General features: G+C 41.4%; 2 protein-coding genes across 2 annotated transcripts in view; one reads left to right on the top strand and one right to left on the bottom strand.

The window, feature by feature from the left end:
* Nucleotides 1–3,283: 3,283 nt before the first annotated feature.
* Nucleotides 3,284–8,420, top strand: Tmem252 (transmembrane protein 252). Its single transcript, XM_004838190.4, has 2 exons — nucleotides 3,284–3,640; nucleotides 6,571–8,420. The coding sequence occupies exons 1-2, from the start codon at nucleotides 3,363–3,365 to the stop codon at nucleotides 6,860–6,862; spliced, it is 570 nt and encodes a 189-aa protein (XP_004838247.1). The 5' UTR covers nucleotides 3,284–3,362; the 3' UTR covers nucleotides 6,863–8,420.
* Nucleotides 8,421–11,832: 3,412 nt separating this feature from the next.
* The window catches only part of Pgm5 (phosphoglucomutase 5), a 196,676-nt gene continuing 185,071 nt past the window's right edge, over nucleotides 11,833–23,437 (bottom strand). Inside the window, exon 11 of the mRNA XM_004838191.4 lies at nucleotides 11,833–13,600. Within this exon, the coding sequence (XP_004838248.2) occupies nucleotides 13,511–13,600 (90 nt within the window). The 3' untranslated portion in view covers nucleotides 11,833–13,510. The remainder of the gene's footprint in view (nucleotides 13,601–23,437) is intronic.

The raw sequence follows: 23,437 nt of genomic DNA, 5'->3' as shown, positions 1-23,437 counted from the left end.
AAGAGAACACAGATAGTAGGAAAACTCTATGTAATAACAGTAATAACAATTTTTTTAAAAACTATAAGGTACTGGTTTTAGTGATTCTTTTTTTTGGTACTGGGGATTGAACTCGGGTCCTTGAACTTGCACAGCAGGCGGCGGAACCACTGAGCTAAATCCCCGGCCTAATTCTTGATAATTTTTAAGGCATCAAAGTGGGTATAATGCTTACAGAACAGTGACCCATGTGGCTCATAACTGAAACAGAGGCACAGTAAAAATAGTAGATTTAGTAACATATTCTTAATAGTAATAAAGACACACAGCACACAACACAAATAACCTCAACGTTACCTGCCTTTCTTTCTCTCCTTTTTCTTCTTTTTCTTTCTTCCTTTCTCCCCTCCTTCCTTCCCTCTGGTGCTGAGGATGGAACACAGCACTGGAGACAAGCTCTTTACCACTAGCTATATCCCCAGTCCCCTAGTGTTTATTAACCTTTATGAAAGAAACACATAGTTTCAGTTACACTTCATTTTCTCCTTTTCCTCTCTACTTCCCTCATATACTATAGATTCTCCTATACATTCCCTCTTGGTGCCCCGTCTCACCCCAAATAAACTCAAATACCCTGAGCTCAGTGGTCATAGGTGGGGAGTTCCAAAGGTGACTGGATTAGGGTGTGTGAATGTGGATGAAAGGTGCGATCCTAGAATTGAGGGTGGATAATGGAAGTCTCACACCAGGCATTAGTGGTACCAATCAATAGTCTTGTAGCCTGGATAGAATACAAAGGGTCAGAAAGAAGGCAGTCTTGCTGCTTGCTGCCTTCTGCCTGCCAGGCCATAAACTGTTTCTCCTCTGTGATGCCCCTCTGCCATGCCACCCTGCCCTGAAATGTCTACAAACTATGAGCTAAAATAAATCTTTCCTCCTTTAACTTGCAAGTGTTGGGTATTTTATCTCAGCCACAAGAAAAACAACTAAGACAATGGGTCAGGAATCCAAGCATGACTTAAATGGGTCCTCTGTTTCAAGATCTCTCAACAAAAGTGTTGCTTGCAGGATTCATCTCGAGGCTCAACTGGGCAAGGAATTGGTCCCAAGGTCATATGCTTGATGACAGGATACAGTTCCACATGGGTTTATGGACTAAGGGCCTTTGTTCTTCATTGGCTGCTGTCTAGAAGTTTCCTCCAGTTCTTGCCAAATGGGCATCTCCAGTGTGGCAGCCTCCTTCTTCAAAGGGGGTGAGCCAAGAAGACAAGAGACTCATAGCTGGCAAGACTATGGAAGTCATAATCATTTGTAACTTAATCGTGGAAGTGACATTGTATCTTCTTTGCCATATTCTATTGGCTAAAATCAAGTCACAAAGCCTAGCCCACACTCAACAGGAAGGAATTACTCACATGTGGATATGGATACCAGGAAGCAGGAATCATCTTAGAAAACCAATTATAAAAAAAAAAAAAGAAAAGAAAAAGCAAACCAATTATCTGAAGACCAAGTGGAGAAGCAAGGAGAAAAAGTTGTTTTAAAACAGCAAAGATAGTATAGAAAATGGAAGTAAATCAGGATTGAAATTTGAAACTAATACAAATAAGTGTAGTGGTACCTCAGCTCATGAATGCTTTGAACGCTTTTATTTGTGAACAACTTGGTTCACAAACAGAAGTGTTTGGCAAAGTTTTGTTTTTGTTTGAGAACTCGGCATCGGGTGAGGAACATGACCACGACCATCTTTCCTGCACAAACATGAACCTGGCCAGAATCATGTAATGAATTAAGTTTGTGAAGCAAGGTACCACCGTATTAAGTGGTGGAATGTGGATGTGTCTGATATCCTTGCATCATTTTTAAATCCATAGTGTCTTCTTCTCATTTCTAGCCCTGAAATAAAGCTGGAGCTAAGGAGATGGGGGGTATGAGGCTCAAGAGTATTCACAGCACTACTAGCACATTGCACAACTGCTTTTCCCACTGGGAAAGCACATGGAAAACAATAGTAGTGGAGTGGAGCGGAGAGGAGAAGCAAAGAGAAACTGTAGGTAACTTCTCTGGACATACATGGCTCAGGGTCCTTCTAGGAAGGAGACTTTTGGCAGGGATATGACAAAGCTTCAGGTTAAAAAAAAAAAAAAAAAAGGTAGGGGGAGGAATCAGGGCATGAACCAGACCTGGAATAAGGTATCTGCAAAAAGAAGTCAGCAATTTCCAGACAGAGAAAAGAAGGCTGCTTCTGGAAAGATTTTTTAAACCGAATGCTACATAGAGCAAAGATATAAGAGAAAACAGGTAAAAATTCTTTAGCAACATCTACTAAAATAAATTTCACTAAATATATGTCTTAGAAAGAAGGAATTGCAGTATTCTTTGGAGCACTGAATATGCTAATGTGATATGAGAAACTCCAAAATGTGTGTGGGAGGTAGGGTGGGGAAGCAATAAGAAGCATTTCTGACAATGTATTTATTTGTTTTGCATGGAGAAGGTAACACAGGACACTCTTTAGGAAATACTCTTAGCTCCAATGCTAATGGTCTCATTTGAGAGCAAGTTTGAATATTTGTGGTGAGCCAGGAATTGTGGCCAGCATTTGAACAATAAGCAAAAAATATGCAACAAACTTGCATGCATTAGTAGAAGAAAGATTCAAAACTAGAAACTGTATCCTCCTTTACAACCATCTCCAGGAATTCCTCCAGATTTCCAAGGCTCTGTCTCCTACTGTCCTCAAAAGCATTCTCCTCCTATAAAACTCTTCTTATCAACAGAAAAAGACTCAAGGAGTTCACACCCTGAACTTTTTTCTTAGTGTTTTTTTCAGAATGAAAGTGTGTTGTTGGGAAAGTGAGGTATTTGAGGTAGGGGAGACAAAATGCTAAAGAGACTAGAAGAAATACCTTTTCAGTGTCAAGTGGGAAAAAGAAATTGGGAGAGGAGTCCTGGCCACATCACGAAGAAGTTAGTTCATCAAGGAATGCTAATTTTTCTAGCTTTTAGTGAGGAATTACCCTTTGGGGGGTGTGTGGTTAAGAGACCAATGCCCTCTGAGTCAAAAGATGAGAGACTTCTCCTCACATACCTGTGAGCTATTGGTGGTCTCACCCATCAGCCCAAAATGCCTTAGGTTCCATGTAGCCACCCCTTCCTGTAGTACACAATGTGATGTTTTGAGGCTCACCCTCCCAGGATATCACAGTAACTTTCAGTGGTTAATGAGTAGCTTCTCAGTTTCTGCTTCATTTAATTGTCCAAAGGCCAGCTGGGCCCAGAGCATATAAAGCTGCAAGCCAGCTAATGAGTGTATTCTCCTTAAGCCAGCCTGGAAGTAGAGGAGTGGCAAGGTCAAGCTGCTGAGATCCTGAGGAGCAGGGATGCAGAACAGAACTGGCCTAGTTCTCTGTGCTCTCACCCTCCTGGTCGGTTTCCTGATGATCTGCCTGGGAGCTTTCTTCATTTCCTCTGACTCCATATTCCACTGTCAGAAGAACCTGGTCCTGGCATACTTGCTTCTGCCTCTAGGGTTTGTGATGCTTCTGAGTGGCATTTTCTGGAGCACCTACCAGCAAGCGAGCAAAAGCAAAGGGGTGTTCAGCCATGTGCTCAGACAGTACCTTGCTCACAGGGACCTGCCCCTGGCCACAGTGGACAGGTACGTGCTGAGAGCCAGAGGGAATGGCAAGGGCTGAGATGGGCTGAGGTGTGGGAAGCTGAGTGATTTCTAATGACTCTGGGGCTAGTCATTAGGGAAGAATGTGATGTCTTTGGGAGAAATACTTGAGGAAAAGGAATTTTCTTAAAGAAACACCACCACTTTCACTGTCACTCTTGGTGAACAACTTCTAAAGCTAGCTTAAGTGGCCCAAACTCTAGGCTCTTGTATTATATCCCTGAGGCTGTCATTAGTCAGAGGCAGGTGATGATTAGTTGTTCCCTCTAACCTGGTTACCAAATTACAAGGTAAATAAATCCCAGACCAAATTCGGCCACAGGACCTATGGGTATGCAGACACAAGATCAGTCCTGCAACCTGTACGACTCAGGAAAGTCCCAGCTACTGGTCTCTTACACGTTCTGGTCTCACCTTATCTGAAAAACTCATTCAGGGCAAGATAATCATATTCTAAAGGTGAAGATTCAGTTAATCGTACATTATCAAAGGAAAACAAGTAAGTGTTGGCAAGGATGGGAAGACACCGGCACCATTAAGCATGTTTGGTAGGAAGGTAACATGATGCTGCCAGTGTAAGGACACTTGGAATAGTAAATGTAGAATTACATTTTATCCAGCAATTCTATTCCAGGTATACACACAAAAGAATTGAAAGCAGGACCTGAAACAGATCTTTATCCAACAATGTTCACAGCAGCATTGTTCACAAACAAGAGTCAAAAGGCGGAAACAACCCAAAGGTTAATCGACAATGAATGGACAAGCAAAATGTGGTGTACACACACAATGGGATACTGCTCAGCCATCAGAGGAGACGAAATCCTGCCACATGCTACAACATGGGTGAACCTTGAAAAAGTTATGCTTAGCTTAGTGAAATTAGCCAGTCATAAAGGACAAATATTGTATGATTCCACTTATTTCAAGTACCTGGAGCAGTCAAATTCACAGAAGAAGTAGGACAGTGGTTCCCAGGCCAGTGGGGAGAGGAGAATATGGGAAGTTATTGTCTAATGACTACGTTTCAGTTTAGGGTGATGGAGGAGTTTCAGATGGTTGTGCAACCATATGAGTATACTTAGTGTGACTCACTGTACACTTAAAATAGTATATTTAATTATACATGAGATATATATGTAAGTCGCTCCACCATAACATTAATATTACCACAAGAAAAAAAATGATTGGATTAACCTTATGGGTTAGCAGACCATAAACCTTGTAATTCTCAGCTGAACGCAGGAGCACTGAGATAAAAATCTCAGGATCGCCCCTAAAGTACAGCCTGGGACAGTCCTCCTCGGGCAGGGGTATAACCCAAACCCATTTCCCATGTTTATTAGAGAAACCAGCAAGGTCTCTGGGTTTGATCCAAAAGTAAGATAACTTAGGTGATTATAGAAGATGCATCTAGAGTGTTGATTTCTATTTTTGACTAAATGTTAGATGATAAGAATAACTAAGTACCTTTAAAATGTAGCTTCAATTTATTAACACATGCATAATATTATATTGCCTGTACTGGAATACTTGAAAGTGAATCATGGATAACATGACACCCATTTTATTGCCACTTATGTTGCATTCTGAGATTCGCAGCCCCTCAGAATAGCTTACAAGTCAAATTGGAAAGTTGCTTTCTTCAGAAGCTTTGCACCCAAATAGGTAGCCAGGTAGAGATGCCAAAGCAGATGATTCTCTGAAGGTGGAATGCAGGGGCCTGGGAATGGGAATTGCAGTAGGTGGCAGGGAAGATGGGATTGAGAAAGGTGGATGGTTCTTGGGGCTGGCTGCAGTCATCCTGGAGCCTCTCAAACTGCTCCAGGGAATAGCTCACCTTCCTGTCCCCGGGGCCTTTACAAACGTCCCATGACTCAGCCTTGGCTGTTCTGAGTGAAGGCTGAGATTTATGCTGTACAGTAGACAGCCCCTTCAGCTACTTGCCTTTGCACCTGGTGACATTTGGAAAGGAGCTGTGGCCACAAATGGCAGTCCCTGTCATGTTGTGGTTACACACCATAAACACTCCCTGTGGGCACTGGGTCTGCTTGCTCTATAAATACTCATCTCAACCAAGCTCCTTGCCCGGGCTCTCCTCATCTCCACCACCTCCGATCCCATTCACGATTGAGAAGCCAGAAGGAATTTAGCAATTAGCAATGCTGGGCAAGATGACCGATGAGACATCAGCCCTGCTGTGAATGGCTTCTTGAACCATGCTGAGCTATGGGCCTGTTGGCACAGAAAGCCTGCAACTGAAGTCTGTATCAAGCTGTCTGCTGACATGGTTTGAGAAGTGAGGGTCTTGGTATGCTTTCTTTAGAAACCAGTTGGTGGGACTTGAAAGGGTGCTAGGAAAAAAGTGGTGTGGCATCTGGTTCAGTTCAGGGATGGCCATGTAGTTGGTTTTCATTCCTTATTTTGTTGGCTGAGAAAATCGGATAGAGTGATTGCAGTGGAGTAGGAAATGTGCATGCTGGGACTGTGGTTGTGAATGGGCTCAGTACTGGCTAGAAAGGGGTCCGGTCCAAGCCCCTGTGTTCTCCCCGCTGATAAGGATCTCACACCGAATAGCTCTGTTCCTATCAGTGAATGAGCAAGAAGCAATAGCCTTGAATACTCTGCTGAAAAAAAATATATCTCACTAGAGGCATGTACGGAAGAAAAAAAAAAAGACTAAAGACATGTATCCCAAGGCTAATAAAGAATTCTTCTGGTAGGGAGCCATTTTTTAAAACCTGGTAATGCCAGAAAAGAAGTGCATCTGTTTTTTTAAAAAAATCAGTGTTTCTCAGCACAGTGTTTCTTGGTTTAACACCACACAATGTGAGTTGAGAAAGGCAGACATAAGCCCCTTTGACATTAATGCTGAAATAATACATGTATGACTATGAAATTTTGTCTTACAGGCCGGACTTTTACCCTCCAGCTTATGAAGAGAGTGTTGATGCTGAGAAACAGGCCTTGGCTGAGGAGGTAAAGGCCTTGGATGCTCCCCCACCGCTGTACACAGAGACCGGCCTTGAGCTCAAGGATGAAAACAAAGCCCACCCAGAGGCCCCGCCTTCCTACCAAGAGTCCATGGCAGACTTGGTGGCTGCAGTGACGTCAGAAGATACTGCAAGGCCAAGCCCAGAGCTGAAGGCAGGGCATGCTGTCCAGCACGCAGGATGCACCTTTGTGGGACTCAGCAGCTCATAAGAAAGGTGGGCCAGAGCCTGAGCCGCCACGCTGTGCGGGACAGCCACGAAGTTTCCCAGAGCTGCTTACCCACGCAAGGGCGGCATGGGGGCCCTGGCAGGGCATGGCCAGCACCGGCAGACGTTTCAGAGGATTCTCACTAATTCCGAGCCAGGTGAGCCTTGGCACCGCAAAAGTGGTGTCCAGGGTGGCTCTGCTCTCCCTGAGGCTTTCTGTCCAGCTCAGCACCCCCTTAATCAGCTCAGCCCCCAGCAGGGAGGAACACAGGGAGCTCGTTGGGATAGCTGTGGCCTTCATGCACGACATTACCTGAGAATCCCAAATGGAAGGGTTCTGGGAAGGAAAAGTCATTGTCATTCAATATGTGGCTCAGCATTTTGTTAGCTGGCTTCATGGTTCCTCGCATAGACTACGATACCAGAGCAACTGCAGTAATTCACATCATAAGAGACAGGCTCTTGGAACCCATGACTATTATTTTGCACTATTTTATTGTAATTATGCACGGTTTTTTCTAATATGAAAGGAAAAGTCTGGGCTTTTAAAATGATTCAAACACAAATACTGAATGAGTTATTTTTAAGAGGTCCTCATACAAGCAGATACAAGGTTTCTTATAGATTAAAATAGAATAGACAAGTACTTAGTTCATAATACACAGAATTCAGGGTGAAGTGGAATTTGCATTAGCCACAGATAATATTAATACACAATTTGATATAAATCACGTGAAGTTTTAAAATATTGATATGTAATGCAAAGAATCTCCTTGTAAATCTCCAGAATTTGAAAAATGAGAGACTTTAATTTACTAGGAAATTCTTTGTGTCTCAAGATAGAGCTTTTAACTTCTAGACTAGGGGCATTTATTTTAATACTCAATGTCAACTGTTAGTTTCCTTACATTTTGTAGTTTTTTTTAATGCAAGAGGACAAGTCAGGTAGCAGGGTCCTTGGATGAGATGCAACCTGATGCTTTTACACTTGGACAAGGGTATTCATCTCTCGGGGCTTCCATTTCCTCTTCTGTCAAGTGAGATGTCCACGCAGAGAGTAATATCTGAGTTATGGCAAGCCTTCTATAAGACAAACTCTGCGCTATGACCTCGTGCATGTTACTTAGTCTTTATTCCATCTTCAAGAGACAGGTGCTATGATTATTCCCACACTGCAGAGGCACAAAACCGAGGCTTTGGGAAGGAAAGAAACTTGTCCAATAATACATGGGAACTTCCAGGAGGGAGGGCGAAGAAGAGTCCACTTCAAGCTCTTGTGCTAAGCTAGCCCTGTCTTACTTTCCTCCTTTTAGGAAGCAGTTTGGATTTCTCTCTCCCACTCTGAAAATGGGTCCTAGAGAAAGTGGAGATCTAGGGTTACTAAAATATCTTTAAGCCCTTGGGGAGGCAGCAGAGGTAGCTTTAGAGTTAAGGGACTTCTCATTTAAAATGTAAAAATGAAGCGAAAATGATCAAGACGCATTATATATATATCAGTGTCCCAAGATGAATATATTCATTATTTATCACAAATATATACGAATAAAAATTTTTAATGTAAATACACTTGCTATGCTTTCTTCCGGGGAGCCAGGGCCTCACCTTCCTTCCTCTGGTCATTGTTCTGATGACACGGGATACATTAATGGGTGACAGCTACGGTGCCTGGCACAGAGGCTCACAATAATTGGAGGGAAGTACATCATCTTTCAAGGAAGAGGGTCATCTAGATGGAACAGGTCTCTATGGCCTCCTCATCGCCATCATTTCTGAGTGCACAGAGTTGAATGTATCCTGACAAAGTCCCAGGAAGCCTTATTAGAGGAAATTCCTCCATGAAGTATGCATTTGGGAACAAACCTAATTTGAATCCTTGACCAGGAGGGCATTGCTAGATATGAAGGTCACCTGTGGTTGTTTAATATGAAGGTGATCATTTATTAGCAATGTAATTTATTATTCCTTTCTTGTCATCTCTTCCTATCCTTCTACAAAGAAAATATGCCTGGGACTCTGAGCACATTTATTGACCTGGCTTTCATCCAGAGTTTATATGTGTAATAGATGGCTTTTCCAACTACTGAGAGTCAAAGAAAACAGATGTTAACTTTGGTTTACATAAGAAATTGTTTTAATTTCTTTATGCTAATACATTTTGTACTCAAACTTTCCTTCTTTGCCTTTTTTATATCGGGAATAATCATGAGGGGAATGTTAGTCAAAATATCATTCTCCATGTGAAACTAACACAGTAACAAGATGAGTTCATTTTTCTGCAAATCCAAACATTATTCAGTACCAACTGAAGATTCACAAAGTAACTTGGATGCTTTTTTTGAAAAGAAATACTAACAGGGACTTATTCATTTTTAAAACATCTGCACTCTGAATTAAGCATCATGAACATGGATATTACCCAAAGCAAATCCTATATTTGAGACGTCAACTAAAATCTACCATACAAGTCAAACAAAAGATAGGTGATAATACATTGGCCATCCCTTGGAAGGTTGGCTTAGGGAAAATAGACACTGTATTTCTCCTTCTTTCTCAAGTTTATGATAAAATGAATGGTAATAGACTGGCAAGCATAATTCCATGAATGCTGGGAACTGTGAGGAAATGAAAAGAGGAAAGTCTCCTTTAAGAAAATCTCAGCTCATTCTTCCCCTCAAATGTGAATGGTAGGCTGACATGGCAATGGGGAAATGAATTTTGCAAAGTTGTTAGTCCTGCAGTATCTTGATCTCATGATGTTCCTTTGAGCAGCAAGTTTAAATAATCATCTCTACCACCCCAGAGATGAGGATGACAAGATCAGTTATGCGATAAACTATGCTGTATCTTTTGTATATTTGATATGTGCTGGGTTCATTTTTTCACTCCCCCATGCAAAAACTCACAAGTACTTCTTACTGATACAACATTTATCCCTCAAGATTTTACTTAACTATACTGTCTTTGGTGTATCACTCCAGCTCACCTACTTGCAGGGAACAAACTAGGTACTAAAAGACATGGAGAGATGATAAAGATGTAGAGTAATATTCCACATCTTCAACGAATCCTCAAAAGTTCCAGGATAACCTAGGCCAGTGATGGCGAACCTTTTAGAGATGAGTGCCCAAACCCCAAACCCACTCATTTGTCGAAAAGTGCCAACACTGCAATTAAAACTAAATATTGAAGTTTTAGTTTAGAAAAAAAACCCCATACATTAACATTTTTTGTCTTAAAAGAAAACACATGTGCCATAGGTTTGCAACCACTAACCTAGGCTATCAGCTGCATGAGCTATTTCTACAGGTAAAGAATCCAAGTTAAAGTGGAACAGGCATTCTGCTAAGCTCTGCTACCTCAGATAATCTCTTGTTGTTCATAACTACTGAGGATCTCAACACTGGTTTACTAGTAGCTACATCACTTCCCAAGCCACACAGTTTCTCAGACCCTTCTACATCCAGGAATGGAAATCTCCCCGAGGCACATGTCTGGGATTTCAGGGTTCACCCTAGAGGACTTGGTCCATGATCCAAGAATGGGGCAGTCATCCTACTATGTCTTTACCAGTCCCCACAAGTGCTTTTCAATTCCTCACACCTGCCATAGCTAAGGGAGCACATGTCTTTAACCCATGGGTGGCCAGTTAGAAGTCATCATTCCATTATCTTTGTTGTGGCTCAGCACAGACAACTCTCAGCCCAAGGGACTGCTATGGGATTCTGCATCAGTCCAAGGCTTCCTGTGCAGAAAATATTCTTGTCACGTTCAAGTCCTTTAGCTTGTAACGTCATGAAAAACTATTTGTCCCTCAAATATTGTGAATGTATAGTGTACCCTGGATCGCTAAGATCTAATAAATGATCTCATTGCAATGATGGCTACCAGATTTTTAAGGACAGAATCCTGGGTGAGGCAAAATAACACCTAGCAAGGCATTCAGCATCCTCCATCTTGTCCCACTAAATGTCGCCCTGGCACATACACATACATATTTCCAAACACCCCCTGGGTGGGTGGGGCCACCGCCCTGGTTGAGAACTACTGCTCTATAATGCAACTGCACCTTGTCATTGTTCTGGAGGTGCCTGTTGCCATGAGTGAACGCCTTGGTTTAGATCACCAGAGTGGCCCCGAGAGTTACCACACTCTGTCTCTTCTGTGATGGATGCTTGTGATTCCCACAAAATTCTCAGACCTCTCAAGTCATTTACTTTTCAAGACTGGTGGTTGAAGTTCTGTCTTTAAGAACATTCAGAACATTATGTGGAGAAGAATGGCTTCCTGACTATCACCTCTCTGGAGAAGAGGGAAGTGGACATACATGTAAAGTTGAACTGAAGAAGCTGGGTCTCTGTGTAAATGACACCTTGGCAATGTGAATTTGAGCAGGTACTGGAGAGAGGCTGTGCCCTAGAACCACAAAAAGACTTTTGCTTTTTTTTTTTTAATTTGGGTACCAGGGATCGAACTCGGGACCTTGCGCTTGCGAGGCAGGCGCCGGAACCACTGAGCTAAATCCCCGGCCCAAAAGACCTTTCACTTTTTTTCTTTCTTTTTAGAAAAAGCTTTGGAAAAATAAAGTAATGTACAGCTTTGCTCGTCTCGATTTTCACAACCCTGTGTCTGCTTCGACCCTGCCTGTATTAGCAGACCTCTCACTGCATCTAAAATAGGAGTCTCAGTGGAGTAGTTGCTCAGTAAATGTTTGCTAAATGAATGAATGTGTGAATTGATGAGTGAATATATATTTGAGCTATTGGATGCATGTGACTCCATAGTCAAATAAAGAAACAGAATGTTTAAGTAAGGAATAAGTTACATTTGAACTTAAATGTTAGAAGTGACTAAAAAGTTTGGAAACTTGAAAGTATTTTCTTACACAGAATGTATTATTATCCAGAATAAAACATCTATGATTAATGGGCAGATGGATGGTTGTCGGGGGCTTTTACTCAAGAGATAAGAAGTATCAAAGATTTAAGGCAAATTTTATTCCATTGGTGATACATTTCATAACTGATTCTTTTAAGTCTCAGGTCAGAGTCACTTTCTTATTATTTCAAAATAAAGACTGTTACAATGAATGTCTAGATGTGTTTAGCTTCTGCTGACTCCCATAGGGAATTTTGAGCACTTTATTTTTTCTGTTCCATTTATTTCACCAATTCCCCAGGTTATAATCATGAAAAACAGTCCTTGCAAGTATTCTGAAAACACGTGTGTCAGATAGGTGGTCATTACGCGAGCTGCTGAAATGGTGAAGCGAATGAGTTGAAACCTACAATCCTTGAATCAGGTTAAAATAGGGAATTTCTCTTTTTATTGGCTAGCAATGTCCTAGCAGGTTTTTGACAGAAACATAGACAGCAAAACAATTACTTTCCTGGACATGTTTCCTTGCTTGCACTAACCTTGACTACAGCCACAATACATTGCTTAACAGTCAAAGTGCACTAGGTCATCTTGGCGAATGACGCGGTAACAGAGTGTGCCGTTCCCCAGAAAGCAAACGTACACAAACAGGTCCCATGCCCCCAGCGTTCTGGCTGAGTACAGATGAGCCTGCTCGAGCTGCGTATCCATTTCTATCCTCAGCAAACAAAGGCTGTTGTGATCCCCTGCTTCCTAGCAGGCAATGCAGCCCTTTCTTGCATCTCATGAGCCTCACGACTGTCCTGCAAGTAATGTTTTCTTCCAGCATCCTCTGCATTTCCTACCTTCACAGCATTTCATTCTCTCCTTTTCATGGCCATTGTAAATAAGATCAGAACTGTGTTCAAACAAGTGCATGAAAACTTGCCCTTACTGGGAAAATCAGAGACATAGTGCACACAGTGGTGTTTCTGTCTTCTCGGGAACAATCTATATAAAGTCATGTATCAACCTATGTGTATAATCAAGTTAGGGCCCCCACATTTTAAGCATTCATTTGCAGAATCTTGTCAAGAAACTCCTTCCCACCTGCAAAGAAATCTGGCTGCATTTGAAGGAGTGCAACCAGCTTGACAGCCAAAATAATATTTACAAAATGAGAGAGAGAAAAACACCCTTTAATATGTTTTGTTGGAAGTGTGCCATTGTGGGTTGTAGAGCCATCTGGAAGATGTGAAAGGAAGTGGGACTAGGGTGCTGGGAGGCTGGGAAGCATGGGCCACTGTGTGGATGGGGTGGGCTGTAAGGAGTCGAGAAGCAGCCGAGGATGCAAAGTTGACTCTTCCTCTACACAGGGGGAGGTCTTCTCCCTGCTCGGGCTGCTGTGGCTTGGGATCCCTTAATTCTGACACTGCTCTCTCTTGAATAATTTTAGAACCTTTTCTCATGTGGCACTGGTGATGTGCAGAAGCTGCAATTAATGGTTTCCTGGCCCACTCACTTTCTCCAAAGGGGAGCCCCTTTTGTGTGATAAAATATAGATATCAAATGATAGATGTGCAGCTTCAACAGGCAGCTATAGATCCTGTTGCATTTGGAGGAACTGGACAAAAGCAAAACAAAATGGATTTTTCCCCACCCACCCCCTACTCCCCAACAACAAAATATCTTTTGTCATTTTCAATGTCATAAGAGGCACAAACAGGTAGCAAGAAGGCACAGTGAAGTGTCCACCACTGAGCGCTCTCTTTGGCCTTGGTGAGTGATCTCCCTCCACTCAGGTGATGACAGTGGGTCCCCTCCGGCCAGTTCTCTCGTGAATCTGGGATATTTTCAGCGCGATGGCTATGAGAGGGCTCAGCACTGCCTGGAAAAAGAGGAAGAACGTTCGTGAGCATCTTGAATCAGTCACAGGCCAGGGCCTTGTGAAGGGCTCTGCAGCAAGCATCTGGATTTGATTTCCAGGCTGCCACTCACAGGCAGCCATGGAGGGTAGGAGAGCTGTCCGCTCTGGACTTCTGTTTTCCTCTCCTTCAAGGAGATTGGAAAGGGCAGGGCAGAGGACGTAGGGATACAGCTCAGGCAGAAGACGATGATCTCCCAAGTCTTACCTAGCTCCCCCCAAAATTTACCTGAGACAGTGAAGTGCACAAGCCAACTATTAGAACATGAGAGCATTTCATAAAAAAAGGAGAGTGAATTAAGAAAGTTTATGGGGCCAGGGATTTAGCTCAGTGGTTCCGCCACCTGCCTTACAAGTGCAAGGACCCGAGTTCGATCCCTGGTACCAAAAAACAAAAACCACAACAAAAAAACAAAGTTCAAAAAAACTCCAGTCTTCTTCCTATTTCCAACTACATGCTCCCAGCCTCTACCCCATGCAAGTTGAGGATAAAAAGCTCATTCTTCATCCTAAGACCACAGGTCTAAAGAATATGTCATCCTGCAGTTTCAAAGATGACAGACAGACCAATCCATTGGCAAAGGCTGCATAAGTGACAGATCCTTTCTTCCCATCACGAGGCATCTCAGTGCTCCTTGGAAGGTAGGGGAGGTTTATATTCTTGCAAAGGTGAGTGACATGAAGAGGGGTGAAAATTACTTCTTGCCCTTCAGTTGCTTTTATCATATGCGTGAGGCACTGCTTTCCCACTTGTGAAGCATACTCGATTCACAGCGAGCCTTCACAGATACAGTATTACTTATAAAACAGTGAGAAAGTCAATCTGTTTCCCTTCATCAATCTCTCTGATTCCATCAAGGAGAAGCTCTGTTTGCTGCTGATCTTGAGCACTTTAACCAAGACAGCATATGTCTCAGGAAAGAATTACCTGACTACAAGGTATTGAGATCATAGATTTTTATTGACTTTATTTTTACAATGTGCTTATATTTATCAAGTGGTATTTTTTTCATGTAGGGTGCTAGTGTAAACTTTATTTAATAAATGTTCTACATGAAAACAAAGTGAATCCATTAATACTGCAATATTGATAGAAAGGATGGTTGGGCAAATTTGGGGTAAGAGAACAAACAAGGATTCCATAATTCAGGAAAATAAAGTCTATATTGCATGGGCAGCGGGGATTCTGTTTCTTGCAATCTAACCTAATTCTTAAACAGACACAAGCATGAAAGGAGTACAAGCATTCCAAGTCCCACAACAACAACACAAGCAAGTGCAGGATGGCACAAGCAGTTCAGGGCATCCTGAGTAGAGGACAGACACAGAGGGACCAGGAAAACTTTGTAAGTCAGCCTTGCTTGGAGGGACCTCAAGGTCAGGGAAAAGTGCAAAGATTTAATTCCTTAGGCAAGGAGAGATGTTGGAGTTCTCTGAGCTGAAAGGTAACATGATTGGACCCATACTTTGAAAAGACTGATTTATAAACAAGTCTGGTAATTTATATTCATACCTTTTGCAAAATTAACTTTCACAGGCTCAAAGGGAAGCCAGACATGGTGGTGCATGCCTATAATCTTAGCACTCTGGGAGGCTGAGACAGGAGGATGCCACGTTCAATCTCAGACTGAGTAACTTAGCAACTTAGGGAGATTCTCTATCAATATTAAAAAAATAAAAAATGGCTGGGAATGCAGTTCAGTGTGAAGGCCCTGGCTTCAATCCCCAGCACCACTACCACCACCAACAAAATAAAACAGAAAAAACATGAAATAACTTCACTTCATTGACATAATCAAACTGAAATTATTTCAATGAAATGTAAGTAGGTAGTTTATGAAAATGAAGTTGAGTGTTTTAAAAAGAATTGGTAATAATGATGAGCTAATCCTGTCAGATTACATGTGTGATAATATAAAATATTGGTGGAAATTAATATATAGAGGAATTTTTTCCTTAGATTGCTTCACAATTGTCTTTAAGTTCTCACTGTACTAGAAAAATCATTATAGGGGACGAATATTGGGTGAGAATCTTTTGAAGAAGGAGAATCACAATGCTAAATAAACATTTTAAAAGGTGCTGGCCTAAAATTAACTGATTGGAAAATGGACATATATGTTTATGTTAGAAATACAATTATCAATATATGTATGTACTTGATAACTCCTTTTAACTCTCTTTGTGTATTAATGAAACAAGTGCTTTTCCTTTGCCCCAATCATGTCAAAGAAGAGAGCTTCAGAGGTAATGATACAAGCCGAAGGAAAGAAATCAAACTTTTGGAAGCTCCTAAAGAACTTGCATTCAACCAAAGAGCATCCAGTCTACCAGTTAATTCTCTTCTCTCCTCCCTCACTCCTCCCCTCCCTTCCCTTCCCTCCCTCCCTTCCTTCCTTCTTTCCTTCCTTCCTGTTTTTCTTCCTTTCTTTGGTGGCACCTGGATTAAACTCAGGGGACCTTGCACATTCTATGCAAGTGCCTTACCACTGAGCTATGTATCTCCTTTACTTTTCATTTTGAGATAGGGTCTCACTAAGTTGCCTGGGCTGGCATTAAACTTGTGATCCTCCTGCCTCAGCCTCCCAAGTAGCTGGGATTATAGGCATGCACCTCAATACCAGGCTAAGCTTCCATTTTTTAACAATAATAAAGTAATGTACTTTTTCTTCCTTAAGTATGTATAAATGTATGTGTGTCAGAATGAATGATCATACCATGAGGGCAAGAACTTTGACGTATTTGGGTATTAGAAAAGTGCTTGCTGCTTAGGATAAATCAATAAATAACTCAATAAATAACTCAATAAATATCTGTGGAATAAACAATGACATATGAGTTTAAGGAAAAGATGATGAGAAAGATAAGATCTTCTCTAGATAGGCTCTTCTCATGAAGGTCATTTGGACATGTGGGAGGGGTAAGTGTGCTGTATTCTTACTGTCCTGTACTTCTTCAGGAACCACACCTCTGATACACATATTTAAGATATTTTTCTCATGTCAACCAAGACTTGTGGAGGAGTAACTTCTCTGAGGTAGTGGGAAATGTCCATGGAAGGGAGTGAGAGAAAAGGGGTTAAAGACTAGAAGCCTCCAGATGGGAGACTTCTTAGGTGACAATGGAAGCCAAGTTTAGAAAGCATAGAAGACCATGGGATGATCTAGTTTGATTTCTTCATGCTAGACAAGGAAACTGAAGCCCAGCAAGGAGGTATGGCTGATCCAGGGTCATATAACTGTTCACGGGCTGAGCTGTGATATGGACATATGGACATTAGTGTTCTTTCCATGATATAATTCTGATATAAGATCTGTGAGAAGGAAAACTAGAGAATACAAAATAAGCCTGGGCATATGGGATCATTCCCCCCACGGTATCAGAAAAGTTCTGTACCTGCGCAAGGGTTGCACAGGACTGAACAACCATTCTTTCCAACCACAAACAGTGGATAGCAGGAAAAGAGGTGTTCCCAGGCATGTGGGCTATGATGACTGCACTGGAAGTTCTAACATAACATGAAAAAGGACTCTGATTAATAGAAATGAATCAATTATGTTAGGAATATAGAATTCTTGCCTATTCCAGTACTTCTTAGAGTGTTTGACATGGATTTTCTATAGTCAAGAGTGGAAACAGAGGCTGGTGGTATAGCTCAGTAGTAAAATACTTGCCTGCCATGCATGAGGGCCTAGGTTCAACCAGTGAATGCTTATCTTCCTCTGGATCCAGGTAGGCAATATATCCATTCAATAGTATTCACAATGTGGCTCTAGCACCCTTCTTGCACCTTGCAGGGTGTGATGGTTTATGTCTAGAAGGCTCCCCCAAAACTCTCATGTGTTCAGAGGTAGGGCTTTTGGGAGCTGATTGGATCATGGAGTGTTATACTCATGGGTGGACTGATCCATTGATTAATTCATGGCTAAATGTGCTGTTAGCAGGTGAGGCCTGTTTGGAAGAGGTGTGTCACTGGGCCTGTGCTTTTGGAGGGTATATCTCCCTCCCTGGCCCCATGACATGAGCAGCTTTCCTCGGCCATCCATTTCTATCACGATGTTTCTGCCTTGGAGCTAGCTGGCCTTACACTGAATCCCCTGAACCATGAACTAAATTAAACTTTTCCTTTAAGCTGTGGGTGTTGGGTGTTGGGTATTGTGTCGCAGTGGAGAAAAGCTAATACAGATAATTGGTACCAGAGAAATGGAGTCATTGTTGGGACTGTACCTCACCATGTGGTTTAGAAGCCTTTGGAACTTGTTTGTGGGAAGATTTTGGAAAGGTATGGAGATGTAAGCTAGAGAAACCTTAGAATGCAGTAAGCAAAGCCTGATAGGTGATTCTGGTTGGAGCTCAGAAGGTCAGAATGCTCATAGGAATTCAGAAGGTTTAAGTTGGAAACAAGAGCTCTATTAGCAAGTGGACTACAGACCATGAGTGTTATACTCTGGTAAAAAAAAAAAAAATTGTGTTCATTTTGCCCATGTCCTAAGACTCTGCAGGAGGCTGAGATTAAAGGCAATGAACTGATTGATCTGGTGGATGAAATTTCAAGACAGTCCAATGTTCAGTCTATGGCATGGGTACTGCTGACTGCTTTTAGTCAGATTTATGAGAATTATGAGGATGAAGCAGAGCAGAACAATTTGAAAAACTTAAATTATTGCCCAAAAGGAAGTATATGCCAGTATGCTAAAGAGATGTGGCTGCTGAAGAGATTAGTCACATTAAAAAGAAACCAAGTAGTTTGTTCAGAGACAAGAAGAAAAATGTCATGAGGGCATCTCAGAAATCAACAAGACCCTACCCATTTCAGGCTTAAGGGCGTAAAAGAATAAGCTCCTTTGAAAAATAAGCTCCTTTGCCTTGAGAAGAGAATCTCAGGGTTCCCTATTCATTCAGGGCTACCTAGAGAAGTGTTTTGAGGAGTTTAGCTATCCAGGAACTCAGAGACCTCTGCAACAATGGTCCAAGGAGGCTAGGATACTGCTTGATCTGGACGCAGACTTTGTGGTTGAAGGTTTTCTGGATGCAAGAATTTTAGGGTTATAGATTCCTCCACTCAGCTTTTCAAAGGCCAAGCAATGTGCTCCTGAGAGGGCAATGTTGGAAGCTGTGAGAGTGAAGCCAAAGGTGCAATGGAGATCCCAGAAGGTTGGAGGTGCTAGGAACATGGAAATTCTCTTGAGGAAAACTACAAGCAGTGAGTTGAGCCAGTTGAAGAGAGAGGCCATTTGTGCTGCAACTAGTAAGGCCCTAATGGACTGGGCTGCCCAAGCCTTTTGAAATTTACATCTGGTACAACCTACCCTAGGTACTGGACATGGAGCTGCAGAATTTAATATTTACCTTATTGTTTTTTGTTTTGTTTTGACATGATTTCTCTCTTTCTCCCAATTTCTCCCTTTTGGAGTGGAAATGCTCACCCTGTGCCACTGTATGTTGGAAGTATTTAACTTTCTTTTTGAGTTTTACTGAGGACCACAGCTAAGAGTTTATCTTGAGTCTCTGAGAAGAATTTGGAATTGGACTTTTCAGCAATGCTGAAACTGTTAAGACTTTGGTGACTCTTAAGAGATGAATTAAAAACATTTTATATAATTAGATAGGCATGAGCTTCTTAGAGGCCTAGGGTAGAATATTAGGGTTTAGGTCTAGAATGTCTCCCAAAAATCTCATGTGTTCAGAGGTGGTGTTTTTAAGAGGAAATTGGATCATACTGTGCTATACTCATCAGTGTTCAATTCATTGATTCATTTATAGCTACATGTGCTGTGCTGTTAGAAGGTAAAGCCTTAATGGAAGAGGTATGTACTGGGGCTGTGCCTTTGGAGGGTGCATGTCCCTCTCAATTTCCTCCCTTCTCTCTCTACTTCCTGGCTTCCAGGAAGTGAACAGTTATCCTCCACTTTGCCCTTCCACCATACTGTTTGTGCCTTGGAGCCACCCAACCATGGACTGAATTCCCTGAAACATGTGCCTCTACTCCTCCACTCCTTTAAGTTATGAGGGCCAACTATTGTGCCCCAATGAAAAAATAACCTGACCAATAGATAGGGTTGGGTGGATGCTTACTTTCATTTTGAGTTGAAAAGCATACCGGGCTGCAAAGGGAATTGGATTCTGTCTGTATTTAAAATGTGGATATGGGGCCAGGGATTTAGCTCAGTGGTTTTGCCTCCTGCTGCACAACCGCAAGGACCCGAGTTTGATCCCCGGTACCAAAAATAAATAAATAAAATGTGGATATGTGTTTAGCATGGATCTTTGTATTGATTTTGATTTCTCAAACTTTCCTTTGTAACATTTATCTAATTACTGAATAATGTAACAACTCTTTCCCTTAAATTTTCTACCCGACTAGATCTTAGCCCTGTGTTAGGCTTTAATTTGTTTATATTTCCTCAGAAGACAAAGGAGATTGCTCCTTAAGCCTTTTCCCCCTTCATTTCTCTCTTGCTTTATGTTTGTGGTATTTTAATTCACATTTATGTAAATTAGATAAAACAAAATCTAACAAATGGAAATTTGATAGCAGTAGACAGGAGAGGTATAAATGATCTGAATGTTACAAGACTCAAAGTAAATAGCTGAGTTTTTAGAGAAAAACAAAATCCTAACCAGAAATACAATCACTTATTAACCAAAACTTGTCACATTTGTGAAGGGAATCCAGCACAAGGCTGTTCTCCATAAGGAATGTACATTTGTAGGATCAGGGTAATATCCAAGTGGGGAGGAGGGGATGGAAAATGATGGTGAGGAATGCAGAAAAGGTGGGCTGGGATGACGGTGCTTATCACAGTGCATCATTTGGGGCAGGCAATACAGCCTAGAGAAGGCCGACCACCCAGCATCAGAAAACACGGACATCCTAGCATCTATAAAACAGGGATTTACAACAAATGCCACTTTCTCCTGACCTCTAGGACCACCTACTAAACTTGCAAAGCCAGGCATTCTCTCATTATTCCATTCAAACATTTGTTTTTATTTAATGTGCTATTTGCTGACTCTGAGGCAGTAGTTTCAAACTTTAATATGCACTAGAATTACCAAAGGGTCTCTTAAAATGCAGGTTTCTGGGCCCCTCCTTCTGAGCTTCTGATTCTTGAGATCTTAGACAGGACCCCAAATTGGCATTTTAGCAATTCCTGAGGCAATCCTGATGCTGCTGGTCCAAGGCTCACACTTTGAGGGCCACTGTTCTAAGACACAGTGGTTACTGCTCCTTTCGAATACTTGGCTCCTGCTGAAGTCTAGGTTGCCTTGTTTGTATCACATGCTTCCAGCTCTTGGCCATAGATGCCTGGACCGAGACTGTAGGTCTATAGGCAGCCTGTGGCAAAAACTTGAACTACTGGATGGATTGATTCTCCCTCTCAGGAATTTGACCTGGTAAGTAATGAGAGAACAGGCAGCTGGCAGTAGGAACTAAAGCATACAGTTATAATTAATTAATTTTAGGGCATAAGGCTCCATGGTAATCCAGTTATGAGGAAGCAGAGAATTTTATCATCCTTATAAGAAGGATGATGAAAATCATAAGAAAGGAGAATGAATCCAAGAGAAGTAAACAGAGCAGAGAGAAATGATAAAAGAGTTAATAGGAAAGAATGGCATGAATTGCAACAACCTCTAAAGTAAAGATCCGTTAACTCCTCCTCAGAAGGCCTGAGTTGACAACTACACTCCATATCTACTGACTTTGTGACTTGGCTCATGGTGGACCCCATTCCAGGATTTTATGAGCTAACTGATTTCTTTGTGCACTAAAATAAAATAACATTTTTTTATTTTGGTAACGGGGATCGAACTCAGGATCTTGCACTTGGGAGGTAGGCAGCTGAACCGCTGAGCTAAATCCCAGGCCCCATAAAACATTTTTTAAAAATTAACTTAAAATAAAATAAACATATCCAAAGTACATTTTTCTTGGATCATTTTGAGGAACTATCATTGTCCAGCTTTCTACCTTCAGTGAGAAAAGTTTTTTCCTTTCGTAACTAAAACTCTTGCAAACCAAAAGTAACTTCCTCATCAAGTCAGTTCATGGTGCTATGTTCTTTCTGCTGTAGGGTGAATATCCCTTATCCAAAATGCCTGGAACTAGAAGGGCTTCAGATATCAGATTTTTTGGATTTTGGAGTATCTGCATATATAATGAAATATCTTTAGAAAGGGGCCTAGGCTAAAGACAAGATTCATCTCTGTTTTACCTGTGCCATATGTACATAACTGGAAGGTAATTTTATACAATGTCTTCAGCGCACTTTTGTTTTTACCGAAACCTCTCCCATGAGGTCAGGAGTAGAATTTTCCACTTGTGGTATCATGATCGTGTCACTCTCAAAAAGTTTCAAATTTTGAAGCATTTTAGAGATATACAACCTGTACTAGACGATTCTATCAAGGTCTCCATCAGCTTGGCTGGAAACACTCTTTGGTTAAGTCTTTTTCTCTTCCTGCACATCAAAGCAGCTGTCAAACTTCTGTCCATATTCTCACAAGGACTCCCCATGCTCTCTCTCCTCCTTATTCCCAGGGTTTATTCCTTAACACAGCTGCCTGAATTCCTAGCTTGCAGGAGTCTGCCAACCATTCTCCACCTCTCCAGAGCAAGTCTCTGTGCAGTGGAAGTGTTCACATGATCCCGTGTTGTAAAAGTCCTGGATGGCTTCCCAGAAGGTATGGTCAGCTACTCAGCACAGCTGCCAGGTTCCTGACATGTAGCTTAGACCCTCTGAGGTAGGCAGAGTGATAGCCCCTAAAGGTACTAATTCCTAATCCCTGGAACCTTACTGGGACCAAAGGGATTTCTGTACATGTAGATAAGGATTTTTAAAAATTAGCATATGTCTGCAATACAGAATAGTGATGTTCATTTTGGGGAATTGGTATATGCACATAACAAATCAATCGTTTTTTAAAATCTGATTACCCCCTCTCCTTTTCCTCCCTTCTGCCTTTGATCTCCTTCCCCTTCTCTACAAGTCTGCCTTCTTGTTTCCTACCATCTCTCTGTTTATTTATTTATTCTTTAGGGTTCTCATATAAAAGAAAACATGCAATATTTAACTTTCTGTGTCTGCTTTCTTTCACATAGCATTATGGTCTCAAGTTCCATCCATTTTTCTGCAGATGACATGATTTCATTCTTGTTTGCGGCTGTATAATATTCCACTGTCTGTAATACCATACTTATAATACCACACTGCCTATAATACCATTAATTTATGAGTATCAAGGCTGTTTTCAGAGCTCAGGTATTATTAACTGTATTGCTATAAACATGAGTATAAATATATCACTATAGTATGATGTCTTCCCCCCCCATTAAGTTTATTGGTACATTTTTGGTATAAAATACAGTTACATTCATCATTGCAATTTTGTACCATTATATGAGTATCTTGGTTCTTATTTTTTTCCCCTTCCCTTACCCTCCCTTCACCCCTTCCACCCTTTCCTATTTGCAAAGACCTTGTTTCCATTTCTTTTCCACTTTTCATATTTTTTCCTTTCCCTTTTTTCCCTTCCCCTACCCCTCCCAATTCCCCTGCTCTTTTAGACCTTTTCTTCCTGTTACACAATATCAGTTATACATTTTTAAAATTACAATATTAAGATCTAGGAGACATTACCACAGATTTTACAGAATTTAAAAGGATATAGAAAGCATATTTCAAAAATCTTTTTTGAAATAAATTTGACAACTTCTAAGAAGTACCTTGGAACACGAATTAATGAAACTAACTCTGGAGGAAATATAAAATTTGAGTAGCACCTATTAAAGAAAGT

This window comes from Heterocephalus glaber, unplaced genomic scaffold (genome assembly GCF_053883595.1).
Source record: "Heterocephalus glaber isolate CG9 unplaced genomic scaffold, H.glaber_assembly_v1.0 deba00001481, whole genome shotgun sequence".
Classification (NCBI taxonomy): Eukaryota; Metazoa; Chordata; class Mammalia; order Rodentia; family Bathyergidae; genus Heterocephalus; species Heterocephalus glaber.
The sequence above is the reverse complement of the archived record's forward strand: the minus strand, read 5'-3'. Positions and strand labels throughout refer to the sequence as shown.